The 15,052-nt window shown below is 37.6% G+C and overlaps 1 protein-coding gene across 35 annotated transcripts in view; it reads right to left on the minus strand.

Annotated features, from left to right (window-relative positions):
- Positions 1-15,052, minus strand: part of clasp1a (cytoplasmic linker associated protein 1a) — a 119,528-nt gene that overhangs the window by 81,998 nt on the left and 22,478 nt on the right. For all 35 annotated transcript variants that reach the window (XM_057853042.1, XM_057853061.1, XM_057853054.1 and 32 more), the window contains exons 3-8: positions 13,177-13,255; positions 12,804-12,907; positions 12,564-12,655; positions 10,962-11,037; positions 6,760-6,857; positions 5,330-5,400 (exon numbers count right to left, since the gene is read on the minus strand). In XM_057853042.1, coding sequence (XP_057709025.1) covers positions 5,330-5,400; positions 6,760-6,857; positions 10,962-11,037; positions 12,564-12,655; positions 12,804-12,907; positions 13,177-13,255 — 520 coding nt within the window. The remainder of the gene's footprint in view (positions 1-5,329; positions 5,401-6,759; positions 6,858-10,961; positions 11,038-12,563; positions 12,656-12,803; positions 12,908-13,176; positions 13,256-15,052) is intronic.

Here is a 15,052-nt window from a genome sequence, read left to right on the forward strand (position 1 = left end):
CGACCATTTCGACTTAGAAACAAGATCCTGGAACGAATTAACTTTGTATGTAGAGGTACCACTGTATTTCGTCCAAAGAGCATGAATGCCCTCTGGTGGAGAAAACATATTTCCTATTATTAAACTAAAAGTACCATGGTCAAACGGTGCCGAATAAAAACTGAGATTTTTTTTAAAGTGCACTGAAGACACCACATGATTGATTAGACTGGCGTGATCACAGAACGCCTAGCTTGATTGCAAGCAGGATTGCAAATATAACAGAGTAAATGTAACGCGTTACTACCCACCCTGATAACCAGGATTTTTACTCTTTTCCTTCAAACAGATTGTCTGATTATTAACATCTGACAAAAGGATACTATCGTACTGACTACTAGAGTTGCATATGGAGGCAAGGAAGCAAGAAAAAGGAAGGAAGTGTTTGGTATGAGATAGCTGCTTTTATTGATTCTCTATCCCCCTCCTTCTTTATTTTTCATATTTCTGCCACTACACTGTTTCGGTGCCAGAATTGAGGTACTTTATGCAGGTACCATTAAAAAGTTTTGGTACAGTGACTATCTACACTACACCAACAATAAATGACACGTTTCAGCAGCCTGATGATGCTCAGGACCAAAGAAACTGTTAAGAGTGGTGTCCACTAGGTGTCAGGATGAACTCAATTACAACAACCTTGACAGTATGTTTTCATTTTTGAAAGCTGGTACATCAATTTCTATTGTATGTTTGTTTTTCTGTACAAATTACACACACACACACAAAAAAAAACGTTTTGTCTCAATATTCTCTTGTAGGAGCTCCCCTCCACACAGATACAAGTGATGAGAAAGCAGGCTCTGGGGTTAAAATAATGGTAATTCTCTGCCATTTCAGGTCATTGTTGATTTTCAGTCATCTTCCTGTTGATTTTGGGGCATTTTATGGGTTACTTCCTGTTTATTTTGGATTAAAGAACAGGGAGTGACCCGTGAATCTCCCAAATGAATAGGCAGTGACTCAGAATCAACAGCAAGTGACCACTGAATGCCCTAAAATGAACAACAAGTGACCTGAAAATGCCCTGAAAATCATAAAGAGTGACTGTGAATTAGGGGTGTGACAAAATATCGAAATGGTGATATATCCTGCCAAGAATCGAGATATCGTTTTGAACAGGCGTTAATGTCTAAAAAAAATAATAATAAAAAGGAACAAACAAGTCGCTATCAAAATCTTCCGCCATAATAGTGTCTCAGTTAACTCTAAGGCTGCATTGATGGACTGGGAACGTTCTTTCATTCAAAACCAAAGCAGTCACAGTCATTCTGTCTGATTTTCAGGGCATTTACAAGTCACTTGCTGTTCATTTTAGGGCATCTACAGGTCATTTTCTGTTGAGTTTGAGTCACTGCCTGTTCATTTGGGTGATTCACAGGTCACTTCCTGTTCTGTAACTCAAAATAAACAAGAAGTGACCCATAAAATTCCCTAAAATCAACAAGAAGTAACAGAAAATCAACAGGTAAATGACCTTAAATGGCCCAAAATTACCTCATTGTCTGGCACTGGCTGCCACTGACAGCCATAGACGTTCAATCTGTTTGAAGTGGGAGGGATGGCAGCGAATGAATATTCGCTGCCATCATGAACGAATCAAGACTGTTTTACGTCCATATCTATAAAGAATTCAGGGATTTAAGCATTTATTTGCAAGAATTTTCAACTCAAAAAGCTCTTTGTTGCACTATGGGGGCTGCCACAGTGATGTAAAGACTATCAGCACATTCGACATCTTTACGTAAAATAAATGCTAAATGCCTGTTTTTTTTTTTTTTTTTGCTTTTAACCAAGAATCGAGACTGTTTTACGTCCATTTCTTTCTTTTTAGGCCATGAAGTCATTCGCTGCCACCCTGCCAGTTCAAATGGATTGGACGTCTACTCGTGATAAACTCATTTCAAATCACAGCAAAAGCTTGTTTTTCTGTTTATTAGTTGTTTGTAGAATATCCTAGAATGATTTCCTGACCAGTGTATCGATAATCGTTGTATCGCCATATCGTCAGATCATCATTATCGTGAGCTTTGAGCTATGATACGATTTGAGCTTTCACAAATCGCATCATATCGTGAGGTACCCAGAAATTCCCACTCCTTCTGTGAATACTCTGGTTTCAAATGAACGAATGTTCATTCGCCCCTCCCAGACTTAATGGATTGGGCATCGAGCGCCGTAAATGGCAGCTGTAGAGTTTACTCAGACACGATTATGGTGGAAGATTTTGGTAGCAACTTAGTGGTTCCTTTTGTTTTTTTCCAACATTAACAACTTTTTAATACGATTTAATCTCGATTCTTAGCAGGAGCGTATCGATAACCTTTTGGGATGCAGAGTATCACAATATATCACCATTTTGATATTTTGCCACACCCCTAGATCAGTACTTCTCAAATAGTGGGGCGCGCCCCCTGGGGGGGGCACAGAGCGATGCCAGGGGGGGCGCATGTGACCTCGGGGAACATGCTTTTTTTTTTTTTTTTTTTCCGTACTAGAATAAAGTGTACTTGTACATCCACTCAGTGGGTGGCAGTGGTGCTCTTATTTTCAGGGTGCGCACAGTATTTTTGAACTAAGGAAGAGCACCCAGCACACACAGAAAACAGATATGAAGAGCAGTGTGCCGCCGCCGTTTTCGAAAGCCGTTTTCCGACCGGACTCACTCACGCAGCGACCCACTGTCTTGTCCGGTTCTCACGTCGCCGCTCGAGAAGTGCCATTTTCGGCTTGGGATCGTCACGACGACCGCCCTCACCTACGGTTCTACCTCGGCCGCCGAGAATGCGCTTTTTTCGTGCCGTTTGCCCTTTAGCTTTGACTTTTAATACAGTGGGTGATGGGGAAAGACCACTGTTTACTGTGTCTAAAAATAATTATAGCGGACAGCCAGAAGCCAAATCAATTAAGACGCCACTTAAAGACATTAGACCCCAATCTCATTGATAAACCGCTTGATTGTGTTTCATCTCAATGGCAACGATGCGCTGATTGGCTGAGAGAGCATGCATGGATGCGCTAACTGGCTGAGAGACCGTGGACGGATACGCTGATTGGCTGAGAGAGCCTGCATGCTCCTAGCTAGAGTGGACGGATCGCAGCAGTGTGAAACACGAGTCGCACCCAGCACTTTATTCTTTTTGTTTACATGCCACCAGTGGAAGACCGAATCTAACAAAATTTCATGCTCAAAGTTCACCGTGAGATGAAAGGTGCACAACGAAAATCGCCATTTCAATGAGGAATGGACTGAAAAATATGCGTCTATTTTACCAACTGCAAGTACCAAACTGTTAAAAGTGAAAATGTGAAATGCCATTATGTTAACGAGCACAGATCTTTTGAAGAGAAATTTCCTCCTAAATCAGAATTGAGAAGGCAAGAAATTAACAGGTTGAAGCAGTCATATCAAGAGACAAGCAAGGTTATTGTTAAATCTATGACACAACAACAATTTGCAAGTTGTGCAAGAGTGCTCATTTAGAGTGTCGTGGGTGTTGGTCAAACATAAGAAGCCGTGCTCTGATGGAGATATAATAAATAAGTGCATGACTGAAGAAGAGAGAAGAAAAGGAGGAAATGACAACAAAAATCAAACAAATCTCACTCCCAGATTCATCAACCACAAGACGCGCTGAAGTACTGGCTGATGATGTAAACAGCTTTGTGACCCCTAAATGCCATTTATCTCATTGAGCAGTGTTTTAGAGTTATAGTTACTGTCAATAATTATTTTGTTTGCACCTTAATGACAGAGCTTGTCATTTGTGTTCTGTACATGTACTGTACTACTTGCACGTTTTCTTTTTTGTCCAACAGTGTTTTATAGTTACAAAATGTACTGTCAATAGTTATTGTTTGCACCTTAATGATAGATATTGTCAATTATTTAGTGTACATGTGTAAACATTGTGCTTGTATGTTTTTTTGTATTTTTATTTTAAATCAGGAAAATGTCAATTTATTTTAATTTAATCAGAATGTGCATTGTATTTTTGTTTGGTCAAAAGAAAACAATCTTTACCACCTTCGACCTGCCTTGTACTTGACCGACATTAATAAATGGACCCATGCTTGTATGAAAAAAAAACAATTCTGGGCCTTCAAGATTTGTATTTGAGGACCCCTGCCCTAAACAGTTTCAAAGACAAAGACCACTTAAAAAAACAGTAAACATCAAAATATTAAAGAAATAATGAAATGTCAATCAAATGAGTAATATTTAGAAACAAATAAAGCAATTCATGCAATCCAGTAGTCTTGAATTCCCAATTTTCTCTATTCAAGTTGCCTGCCGTCTGTCAGCAAAAAAATTACTTTACAAAACTGAAGAGGACTAATCACTCGTCTATGTCATCCAAATCTAATGTGTAGCCTGTTCTGACAAGAACTCTCTCTCAAGAAGACTCAAAGGCCCATGTCATTAACATTCCTGACTCAAAGATTGTGATCAGATTCTTCCAACAGAACTACAATATCAACCTAGAGTATTTGTTTTTTGTTTTTTTATCATGCCTACAACAACCTAAACAGCAATAATTTAGCAGTAATAACAATTACAACATCCGCTGTCATAAAAGAGTTTAATGAATTAACGCTTGCACAATTTCAAAACACTGAATGGGAAAAATCAAATTGTCATATTAAAAAAAAAAGAAAAATGAAAAGAAAAACACAGAATGCACAGAGACAACAGACACACTTCGCCGAAACAATGACAATCAGCCATTCTCTCACACTAGATCATAAAATTAGAAGAAAACCCATCCCCCAATAGCTATTGAAGCAGCTATTTATCTATTCATATATTTTACAAAAAAAAAACATCATATAATCGGAATCACACAAAGTCTCTCATAGACCTTATCCAGCACCCAATAACAGCATGTTATCAGGCATACACCCACACACACAAACAGGCATAGAAATTATTTTCATCCCAATCCTTTTTTTTTTAAGCCACATGTTGGCAATCAACAGACAGACAGATTCAGGCAAATTATAATATGATTAGAAGTACTGTACGCCACATACCAAAAGATATCACTTGTTTACTTCTCACAGAGAACATCTGAGATATGAGATAAAAGGACAATACCATTTTCACTGTTATAAACTGATTGAACATTATTTTTAATGAATGGCTTACGAATCCCTAAAGAATATAATTTTTGTGCTAAAAAATTTTTTTAATGGCATATAGGCAGGTTAGGGCTAAGAGCTTTAATAGGCAAGACAAGAAAAAGCTGGAAGATCCAAATGAAAAATGGCACCAAGCAGTAAAACTCACCTGAGCCAGAAGAGGAAATCATATTCCCAGATCTTTGAACTTCATCAAATTTACTGAAAATTACATTCAACCTGAAAAGTAGGACCAGGACAAGAATGGTCAAATGTTTTTTTAATGTATTTGATTAATATTTATGCATTCTATCTGGAAAAAAAACAAATACTGATGAATTTGATCATAGATAGAACAGATGAATACCCAACAAATACTATCTAGCACATAGGACAGACAACATTTTTTACCGGGGCTGGGGTATCTGGCCAAAAAAAGATCTTTTTAATTTTCTTTCTTATATCGTCCAATTTCGATTTGAAGTTTAAAATACAGGTAGTCCCCGGGTTATAACGTACACGACTTACGTGACTTGACTTTACGACGCCGGAGTCTCATCTGCAATTTTGTCTCCAGTCGTTTTTTGTTTTGTTTTTTGCGTGTAAACAGTACAGACTTCCCGTTCTTAATGTCAGGATCCCTCCTCCCCAAGCAGATGCTGTCTGCCGCTTCCTTGTTGTCATGCTGCTGCTGCTTCTTCTCCTCTGGCGCCGACTCTTCTTACCGGTGCGGATCCGGCTTTTTTTAGTTCGGACGGCGGGCTTGCATTGAGGCGACCTCAGCGGCCACGATATCCCCTCTCTCTCACCTCCATACTCTTTTTACAGCGCCCTTTTCGCTCACCAAGACGACTCACTCACGACTAAGCCCGAATATTCATTGAATATAACGGTATTTAACACAACGTACCTCACAGTATAAAATGTTTTACTTAATTTTGTTAATAGGACATACAATACATGTTTTAGGGTAGTCATTTTGAGATTTAGGGGGTATTTAGGGGTGAATTTCCAATTCACGTGGAAATTCATGTTATGTCGATATATCGAGATATATATTTCCATTTACTCACTTGAACATATATCTGTTCATTTCACATATTTGCACATGATCTTCTCATAGCTGTGTGTTTACCTACTGTGCCTACAGTACAGCTTGCGGTAGGGGCGGCACTAGGCTGTCTGTTTTTTCCACTGTTCATTGAGACTAAAGATATAAACTGTATGAATTCTAAAGTTGGACGGCTTTTAATTACTCTTTCCTTAATAAATGTATACTGTACGCCTTAGATGAGTATTGCTTTCTTTTTGTTCCTGAATTGTGTGTCATCATCTTCTGTTCGTTAAGAGAATAAAAGAACCTGTAAAAAGAAAAAAATCGACTTTTTCCTTCAATCACCACCGTAGGAATAGAACTCGTTCGTAACCTGGGGACTACCTGTATGACATAGGAAAACCCAGACTTGCAGCATGATGAATGGGAAGGAATTCCATCTACAGAGCTTCAATAATTAGCATCAGTTCCCAAACGTTTATTGAATGTTGTTAAAAGAAACGGTCGTTTAAGACAGTAGTAAACAGCAATTCATATGGCAGTACCGTGACTGAGGCAGGCCTTTCTTGCTGAGATCCATCCGTACCCTTTCACCTACATGTCGGTAGATCTCCACCAAACAACTCATAGCCCCATCTCGTACCTAAGAGTAAACATAAAATGTTCTTTATCAACTATATTTGGATTCTTTTTTTTTTTTATTCTTACAGCATATAAAAATCACAAAAACATAATACAGTCCAAGTCCAACTGTTTGAAATTACCCTGGTTTATGCAGAGATGAATTTGCCATTAAGTGTGATTGTGACCAGATTCATAACAAACACTTCTTAAAACTATTTACGCTAGGGATGTCCCCAATCCGATCACGTGATCGGAAAACGGGCCAATTGGGACATTTGTCAGAGGATCGGAATCAGGTGAAAAATTGTAGTTTTCTAGGCTAAAAAGTAACAAAATAATCCAGAAACACAATGGTATTGCCAAAAGAAACCAAAATATATACGTTTTATAGTCCGCAGCACTTCCGGAAAAAGCAGAAAAGGAAGTACTGTTAACCGTACAGTACCGTAACATGTTTGTAACTTTTGTTCACATTAAAATAAAGAATATAGTTTAACTTTTGGTCCATATCTGATCGGGACTCAGTATCGGCAGAATCTCAAAATCAGGTGACTCGGATGCAAAAATATGCGATCGGGACATCCTTCACTTACGCACGCACACACGAGTCCATGTTTTAAGAACAATGTGGGAACACGGCCTGCTTGAAAAATTTGCAAAGCACTGGATATAAAATTTGTACGAAACAAAGGACGTTCCAAAATGAAAATTCTTCGTTGAAACTGCAAACCAAAAATGAGGAATCCAAGGCCGAAAAATGAAACAAATTATAATAACAAATTTTATTAATTTTGTAATATTTTTTTTTACTGGTCCAACTGACTCTAGATGACATTGGCAGACAAGATTGGCTATATTTCTAGTGAGCGAACGATCATCGATCCCCTAAAATTAATGAAAACGACTCCGATCACCTCTATACCCAAAAAATAACATATGGCAGAAAACACTCAGGTGACTTGAAGTTCCGCTCTGAGATCCCCAATTTGGCCAACTTTCAAAATTATTGTCCCATATACATGTGTGATACATCATTGGAAAGCTGAAAATCTCAATTTTCTGGGAGAAGAAAAATGTTGAACAGGAGGGCATTTAAAAACAAAAAAAACAAAAACAAAAAAAAAAATGTAAACAGCACAAACCTATCTGGAGGTGAACGCACGCGAGAGCAGAATTACAGACGCCATGACTTTAACGAGATATTATCGCATACTTATCTTGTTTCGATCCAAAAATTCCTTGTAGCATGTATCACTGAGTGTCAAGACACAGCTGTAAATGTCCACAGCTGGATTTTTGGGGGATTTTATGGGTGAAACATGGTAATATAACAAAGGTCGCGATGCGGAAATCGCATACATCAAGGAGTGGTCGAGATGTTCTTTTTCATATATTTACCCTTTTAAACATTTTTTATCAATTTTTCTTTGTTTGGAGTAACGAAAAAATACAAGTAAGCAATAGTTATGAGGTAGATATCCGTGACTTTTTTACAGACGCCATTTTTTTCATTGTGACATAATTTGTTTAAAAGTTTAAAATATGTGAGTGAATAATTTTTTAAAGTCCTTTAAAAAAAAAAAAAAAAAAAAAAACGAAATATGAGACATCAATTAATGATTCTAAACTAAAAACGACAGACATTTTGAACAATAAATATAATTAATTACCTTTGTTTTATGGCTGGGTTGAAACAAAAGCGGTTGCGTGACGTCTGTAAACCGGGGTTTTCAGGGTAAAACGGACCAATTAAAAATAGTTCGCGGGCTTAATGCGCCATGAATCTAATATGGCAGCATATAGACATATTGTTCTGTCAAACTCAACTGTTGTTTTAGCTTAAAATACAGCAGTTTCTTTTAAAGAGGAGTGCAAGAGCAGAAACTGCTTTTTCAGTCTTGTCTGTGTTTTCCGCCATATACGTTGTTATTATACGTACATTATAAAAGGCATTTATTTAGGGGGGTAAATTGTTCTAGGCAGAACCATTCCACTCTATAGAGCTGTGAGGTATGGTACAAATCGACCAATTCTTATTGAGAATACCAAACGCAAAATGCTTGTTTTTTAAAGGCAGTGCAGTCTTAACTAACATCTGCAACTTTGTTACCTTGAGTGGACCTTTGTTTGTCTGACTCATGATTGATTAGCTTCAAGAGAAAAGATTACCCTCGAGGGTCACATCTAGACCTTTTACTACCATTCATTCTGATTGTTTACATGGCGGTTCTGATAAAATTTTGAGCATTTGGCTGTTTGGATGGTATCAATTCAAGCAGACTATGTTGATTGTTGTAACTTCGATGAAGCTCTGATAACATTTTTACATAAGGATGTCACGATCCGATCACGTGACCGGAAATCGGGCCGAAAAGGCCATTTTTCAGAGAATCGGAATCGAGTGAAAAGGAATGGGTTTTTAATTTATGCTATACTGGTAGTCCCCGGGTTATGATGTACCCAACTTAAATGATTTCGACTTTACGATGACAGTCTCCAGTCATTTTTTTTTTTTTTTTTAAATAATGTTGACTTTTGTTTTGTGATGCATGTTTTTATTTTGGCGCAGGAAGCATAGAGAAGGTAGTTTTTTCGCACGTGAGTAAGAGCACGTACACACGAAGAATATATTTGCGCACTAAAAGAGAGCGCACACACACACGATAAATAGCCCTTTGCTCCCACGAAGAATGGGAAAGAGCTGCAAGCCTGCGCGCATATTTGTTACTTGTGAAGCATCCACAGAGGCAACACCTGTATATAACACCTTTCGTATTGTGGTCGAATACTTGGGGCGAGTTGATGTGATTGTTTCTAAAGATGTGTGGACGCTAACTGATACGTGCTTATCGTTTGTGTGGATTCTTATCGCTGTATCAGCAGTTTTGAATTGCTGTTACTGAAGATGAAATGATTTAATTTCATTTTTATTTTAGTTTCATTCTGCAAGTGTTGATGTCATGAGCAGCTGAATAAAGTCAGCAAACCACACGGACGTCTGAGTCATTACGGAGCCTAGCTCGCTGTCTAGCTAGGACTTAGCTCCAACATCTTGGCGAGGTCAGTAAAATGACGTATAATACATTTGTTTGGATAGTTATTTTGGGTACTTAAATAGTTAATTCCAATTTACGTGGAAATCCGGGTTACGTCGCCAGCGTAGGAACTCGTTTGTAACCCGGGGACTACCTGTATGTAAATAAATTAAAAGCCTATTGTACTGGCTATAGTCACCATTGTTTAGAGCCAGTTAACATTTTACAGTACGGTCATAATAATTCACTGCATCCACCATGTTACGCAGTTTGGAACACATGCTTATTCACTTTTACAGTACACAGGCTGTCGGTCGCATTGACGCTGTTGAGTGCTTTCTGTTATGTTTGTGGCGTGAAAAATATATGTCTATAAGTATTTTACATCAATACCTACCTGTTAATATGCAGTATATGTGTGTTTATGGGGAAAAGCTATAAGAATGAAATGTGTTCATAAGTCCTGCTGTATGAAAGCTAACCTATGCTTACAGCTTGCAGCTTCAGTGAAGTGTGGTGTCTACATGGTACTTTGTATACCGGCGTATATTGTGCAGTTGTGTTGAATGCATGCATGCTTCTTTGTGACAGTTTCACAAACTTAAACAAATTACTTCATATAAAAACAATAAAAAGGCCATGCCTTGTGTTTTATTATAGGACATACAATGTTAGCTGGCTGTGGGCAGTGCACACTGCACACACTGTTTTGGGCGTTACACTTTTTTTTTTCCTAAAGATTAAATAGTAACAAAATAATCCATAAATACAATGGCACTGACAAAAGAAATGGAAATATATTTGTTTTATCCTTTTTAATTTGTTAAGTGGGAGTATAAAGAAAGTGATTTCCCAAACTCATTGTGCTAACTTTAATGTTGTATGAAAACATGCATGTATACATCCTACTTTGATACTTGAATTAAAACATGACTGCAATGTATCAATATTGCAATATATGAAGTTGCAATACTAACACACTATAATTACTGCATAATCACCTCACCACTACATTATCCCATCCCAGTGCTGTAATTAAATTTACGAACAATAATAAAGAATACAACGGTAAAAGTTATCAATCATACCTGGCTTGTGGGATCCCCCAACAGATTACATATGTGGGGGACAATCTTACTGAGAGTCAAGCCTTGAGCTCCATACCTGTAAAAAGAAGGACAAAGAACATTAAGTCAAATAATAAAAATAAATTTGATATTTAAATTTTGCAATCTAAAATATTAATTTGGGGAAACTTCAATTTTAATTAATAGAAAAAAAATGTTTATTTACTGTACTAGTACATTGTAACAGATCATGGACTTCATAATTATATTGACGGGTCAGTTTCCACCGTCAATGCACCACGCCTTCAAGTAGGGGGCCACCCCACAATCCGCTTCAGTTATTCGCAGTGGGTTGCATTGACACATGCAGCGATCCAATGCCGGATTTAGGTTGAAAAAGTACGAAAGCTGCACCGCACACAAACAGGAAGGTTTGTCTCAGGAGTGATTTGTTCGAGGATTTAAGGTAATTATTATATTCTTCATTTTTTTACAAGAATTTCCCATGTAAAAAGCTCTTTGTTGTAAGGGTGCCGCCACATTGTCTAACAGACTAGCGTCATTCTTCAACATATTTACATAAAATAAATGCTAACTGCCCGTTTTTTTTTGGTCTTTATACAACGAATCGAGGCTGTTTTACATTCATATCGATAAAGAATTTGGGGATTTAAGCATTTATTTACAAGAATTTTCACCAGAAAAGCTCTGTTTACATAAGGGGGGGCGCCACATTGACTAACAGACTAGCATCGTACTTCGAAATATTTACGTAAAATAAATGCTAAATGCACGTTTTGTTTTGCTTTTAACAAAGAATCGAGACTGTTTTATAACCATATCTATAAAGAATTCAAGGATTTAAGCATTTATTCACTAGAATTATCACCGGAAAAGCTCTGTTTACATAAGGCCATATTGACTAACAGACTAGCATCTTACTTCGACATATTTACGTAAAATTAATGCTAACTGCCTGTTTTGTGCTCTTTTAACAAAGAATCGAGACTGTTTTATGTCCATATCTATATAGAATTCAGGGATTTAAGCATTTATTCACAAGGATTTTTACCGGAAAAGCTCTGTTTACAAAAGGCGGCCGCTACATTTGCTTACTGACTAGCATCATAGTTTGCAATATTTACGTAAAATAAATGCTAACGGCATGGGGTTTTTTTTGCCTTTAACGAAGCATTGAGACTGTTTTGCATCCATAGCTATAAAGAATTCAGGGATTTAAGCATTTATTCACAAGAATTTTCACCGGAAAAGCTCTGTTTACATAAGGCGGCCGCTACATTTGCTTAGTGACTAGCATCATAGTTCGCAATGTTTACTTGAAATAAATGCCAGGTGCATTTTTTTTTTTTTTTTTTATGCTTTTAACCAAGAATCGAGACTGTTTGGCGTCCATATCTATAAAGAATTCTGGGATTTAAGCATTTATTCACAATAATTTTCAACGAAAAAAGCTCTTTGCCTGTGATTCCACTCGGTCAGCTTTGACGGCCACGCCAACAACGCAGGCCTCCTATTAATCGGCCCCGCGCCCCGTGTCCCGTCGATATCATTATGAAGTCTATGAACAGATAATAACAAAGGTGATACAAACAGGAGTCTCACATATTCAACGTGGCGATAAGGCAAATGCAGACTCCTTCCCTGGTCCTATTGTTCTTGTGTTTAAAGCCTCCTAACATACGATCCCAAATATACTGAACACAATGAAAAACAAAACAACACAATGATATAATGGAATGTGACAACGCAGAGGGGAAAAAAACACACGGACAAATTTATTAGTTCAATTGCTTGACCTTTATAAATAATACAGTTTTAAGTAGTACAATGTACAGTATATACCTGTGGAGTTGCAACTTGTTCCATGATCCTAAGCAGCAGGGCTTGGTCTTGTTCTCTGACTTGGTCTTTAGCATCTCCCAATCGATCAATAAGACTAGGTAGAGCTGAATAGGTTTAGACGAGATGTGGGATGTAATTGATTAAAATTGGATGTAAATTTCACGAAGGGAGAAAAATCTAAGGCATTTCTCCCGCAAAGAATAAATATTAGAAACTAAATCGTTTAAAAGGGCAGCTGCATATAATAATTTAGAGTTTAGAATTTAAAATGAGACAATTATACATTAAATCCCAAATGATAGAAACTAAATTGAATGAACTTTAACAGCATCCAAATATGTCACATACTGTACTGACAAAAGTTTAAACATACCTGTTCCCACATGGGCCTTAAATCTGTCTTGTAACCTTGTCACCAAAGCAGAGAGGAGATCCAAGCCTAGCAGAGCCACCTGGTGGAGACATAATTAATCAACATTATCATCAGTGCTGCTTGACTTCACGAATCCTGGGTATGCTGAAGCCTATCCCAGCTGTCTATGGACAAGAGGTGGGGTACATCCTGAACCGGTTGCTTGGCAATGTGAGGGCACCATGAGAAAAACAACCATACATTCTCACAGTTTCATACTAAAAAAAAATAAAATAAAATCCTGTTTAAATATTTAAAACTTAATTTAAGCCAAACACGGTGTTAAATTGGCTTTCTTGTCTAACATGCTTTTAAATCTTGATTTAAGTACCTGGAGAGTTACACGCTTAATGCAGTTTTTGTTGACATTTTCGGGGAAAAGGGTTATATCTGCTAGGAGGAGGTGACTTTTGTTCACGGATGTTCTGGTTGTCTGTGTGCATCAATCACTGCACGGGTTAGGAAGGGAAGTGTGTGTATGTGAGGGAGAGAGAAAAAAAGAGTGAGGGAGAAAACATTTTGGGAATAGTTGACGAAAGGCCTATTTAGACTCCGGCGCCTGCATTGCATTACATGCCTTACGCATAGGGTCGCGCAGCAACTTGACACGCACATTTTTTCTTGCTGTGCGTCAAATGCCGTGCAACCATCTGTTGTGATTGGTCCGCAAGTCATATGCATAATAACAGCTATCTCTAAAATAACTGTGCAAATACAGTACAGTGATCCCTCATTTTTTGCAGTTAATGGGGAATGTAACCCGCTGCAACAGCAAAGTAACCGCCCTCCTCCCAAAATAAATAATTTTTTACGGGAGGTTTGTGTGTGTTCAATGTATTTATTCATATTTTTCATTGGAAAGACATACATACAAGACGTTTTTTCACTTTTTTTCCCCTCAAAGTATGATTTAAAAAAAAAAATCAAATGTAATAATTATACGTTTTAAACATGTTACTGTCCCAGCGAATTATTTTTAAAGAAGAAACAGTGTATGCTAGGTAGGGGTGCAACGGTTCAGTTAGCCCACGGTTCGGTTTGAACCTCGGTTTTGGAATCACGGTATCGGTTCGGTTTCGGCTTGCGTTTTGCTTTTTTTTTTTTTTAAATAAAAAACTGCCTTTATAAACACTTAAAATATAAACATTTTCGACTGTTAAAATGCCTCTTAGCTCTTTGGCTAGTGCAGTGACTAACTACTGAAATACACACACAGTAGTAAAAAATTACTTTCCATTTTTTTCCCAAAAAAAACAAAAACATAGTAACCGTTGCTATGTTTGGAGCTCATTTAATGTGAATCAACCGTTAAAGTAGATAAAATTGCTCCCGTTTTTGCATTAGTTCCCTTCTGTCTACTTTCGACATGTGAAAATTTTAAAACTGTTTCATCCTTTAAAGGGGATGTTTCGGCAAAGGGGGTGTGAGACATCAATAGAACCGTTATGCGCCAAGATAACAAATATTGATAAAGTTAACAAAAAAATCAATCACATTAATGAGCAATTATCGAAAATAGATCGAAAATGACGAACACTACCGAAAGTGTTCCGGAAACAGCCGAATGGGGCGGCGACGTCACGACAAGTGATTGAAAGTCGAGGCGGAGCTAGGTGCCATTGTTTTTTAACGACGAGAGAGTAGCGTTGGGGTTTGTTTGACCAAAACATCACAACAATGGTTCAAAACTGCTGTGCTATGTGGTGTACAAATAGTTGTTTATCGGAATATAGTATCCATGAGTTCCTGAACGCGAAAAAAAAAGCTGGACTACACAGAAAATGGGTAAAGTTCGTCCGTGCAAAGAGGGCTAATTTTCTAGACACAGCCTCCGGCA

Source organism: Corythoichthys intestinalis, chromosome 12 (assembly GCF_030265065.1).
Source record: "Corythoichthys intestinalis isolate RoL2023-P3 chromosome 12, ASM3026506v1, whole genome shotgun sequence".
Classification (NCBI taxonomy): domain Eukaryota; kingdom Metazoa; phylum Chordata; class Actinopteri; order Syngnathiformes; family Syngnathidae; genus Corythoichthys; species Corythoichthys intestinalis.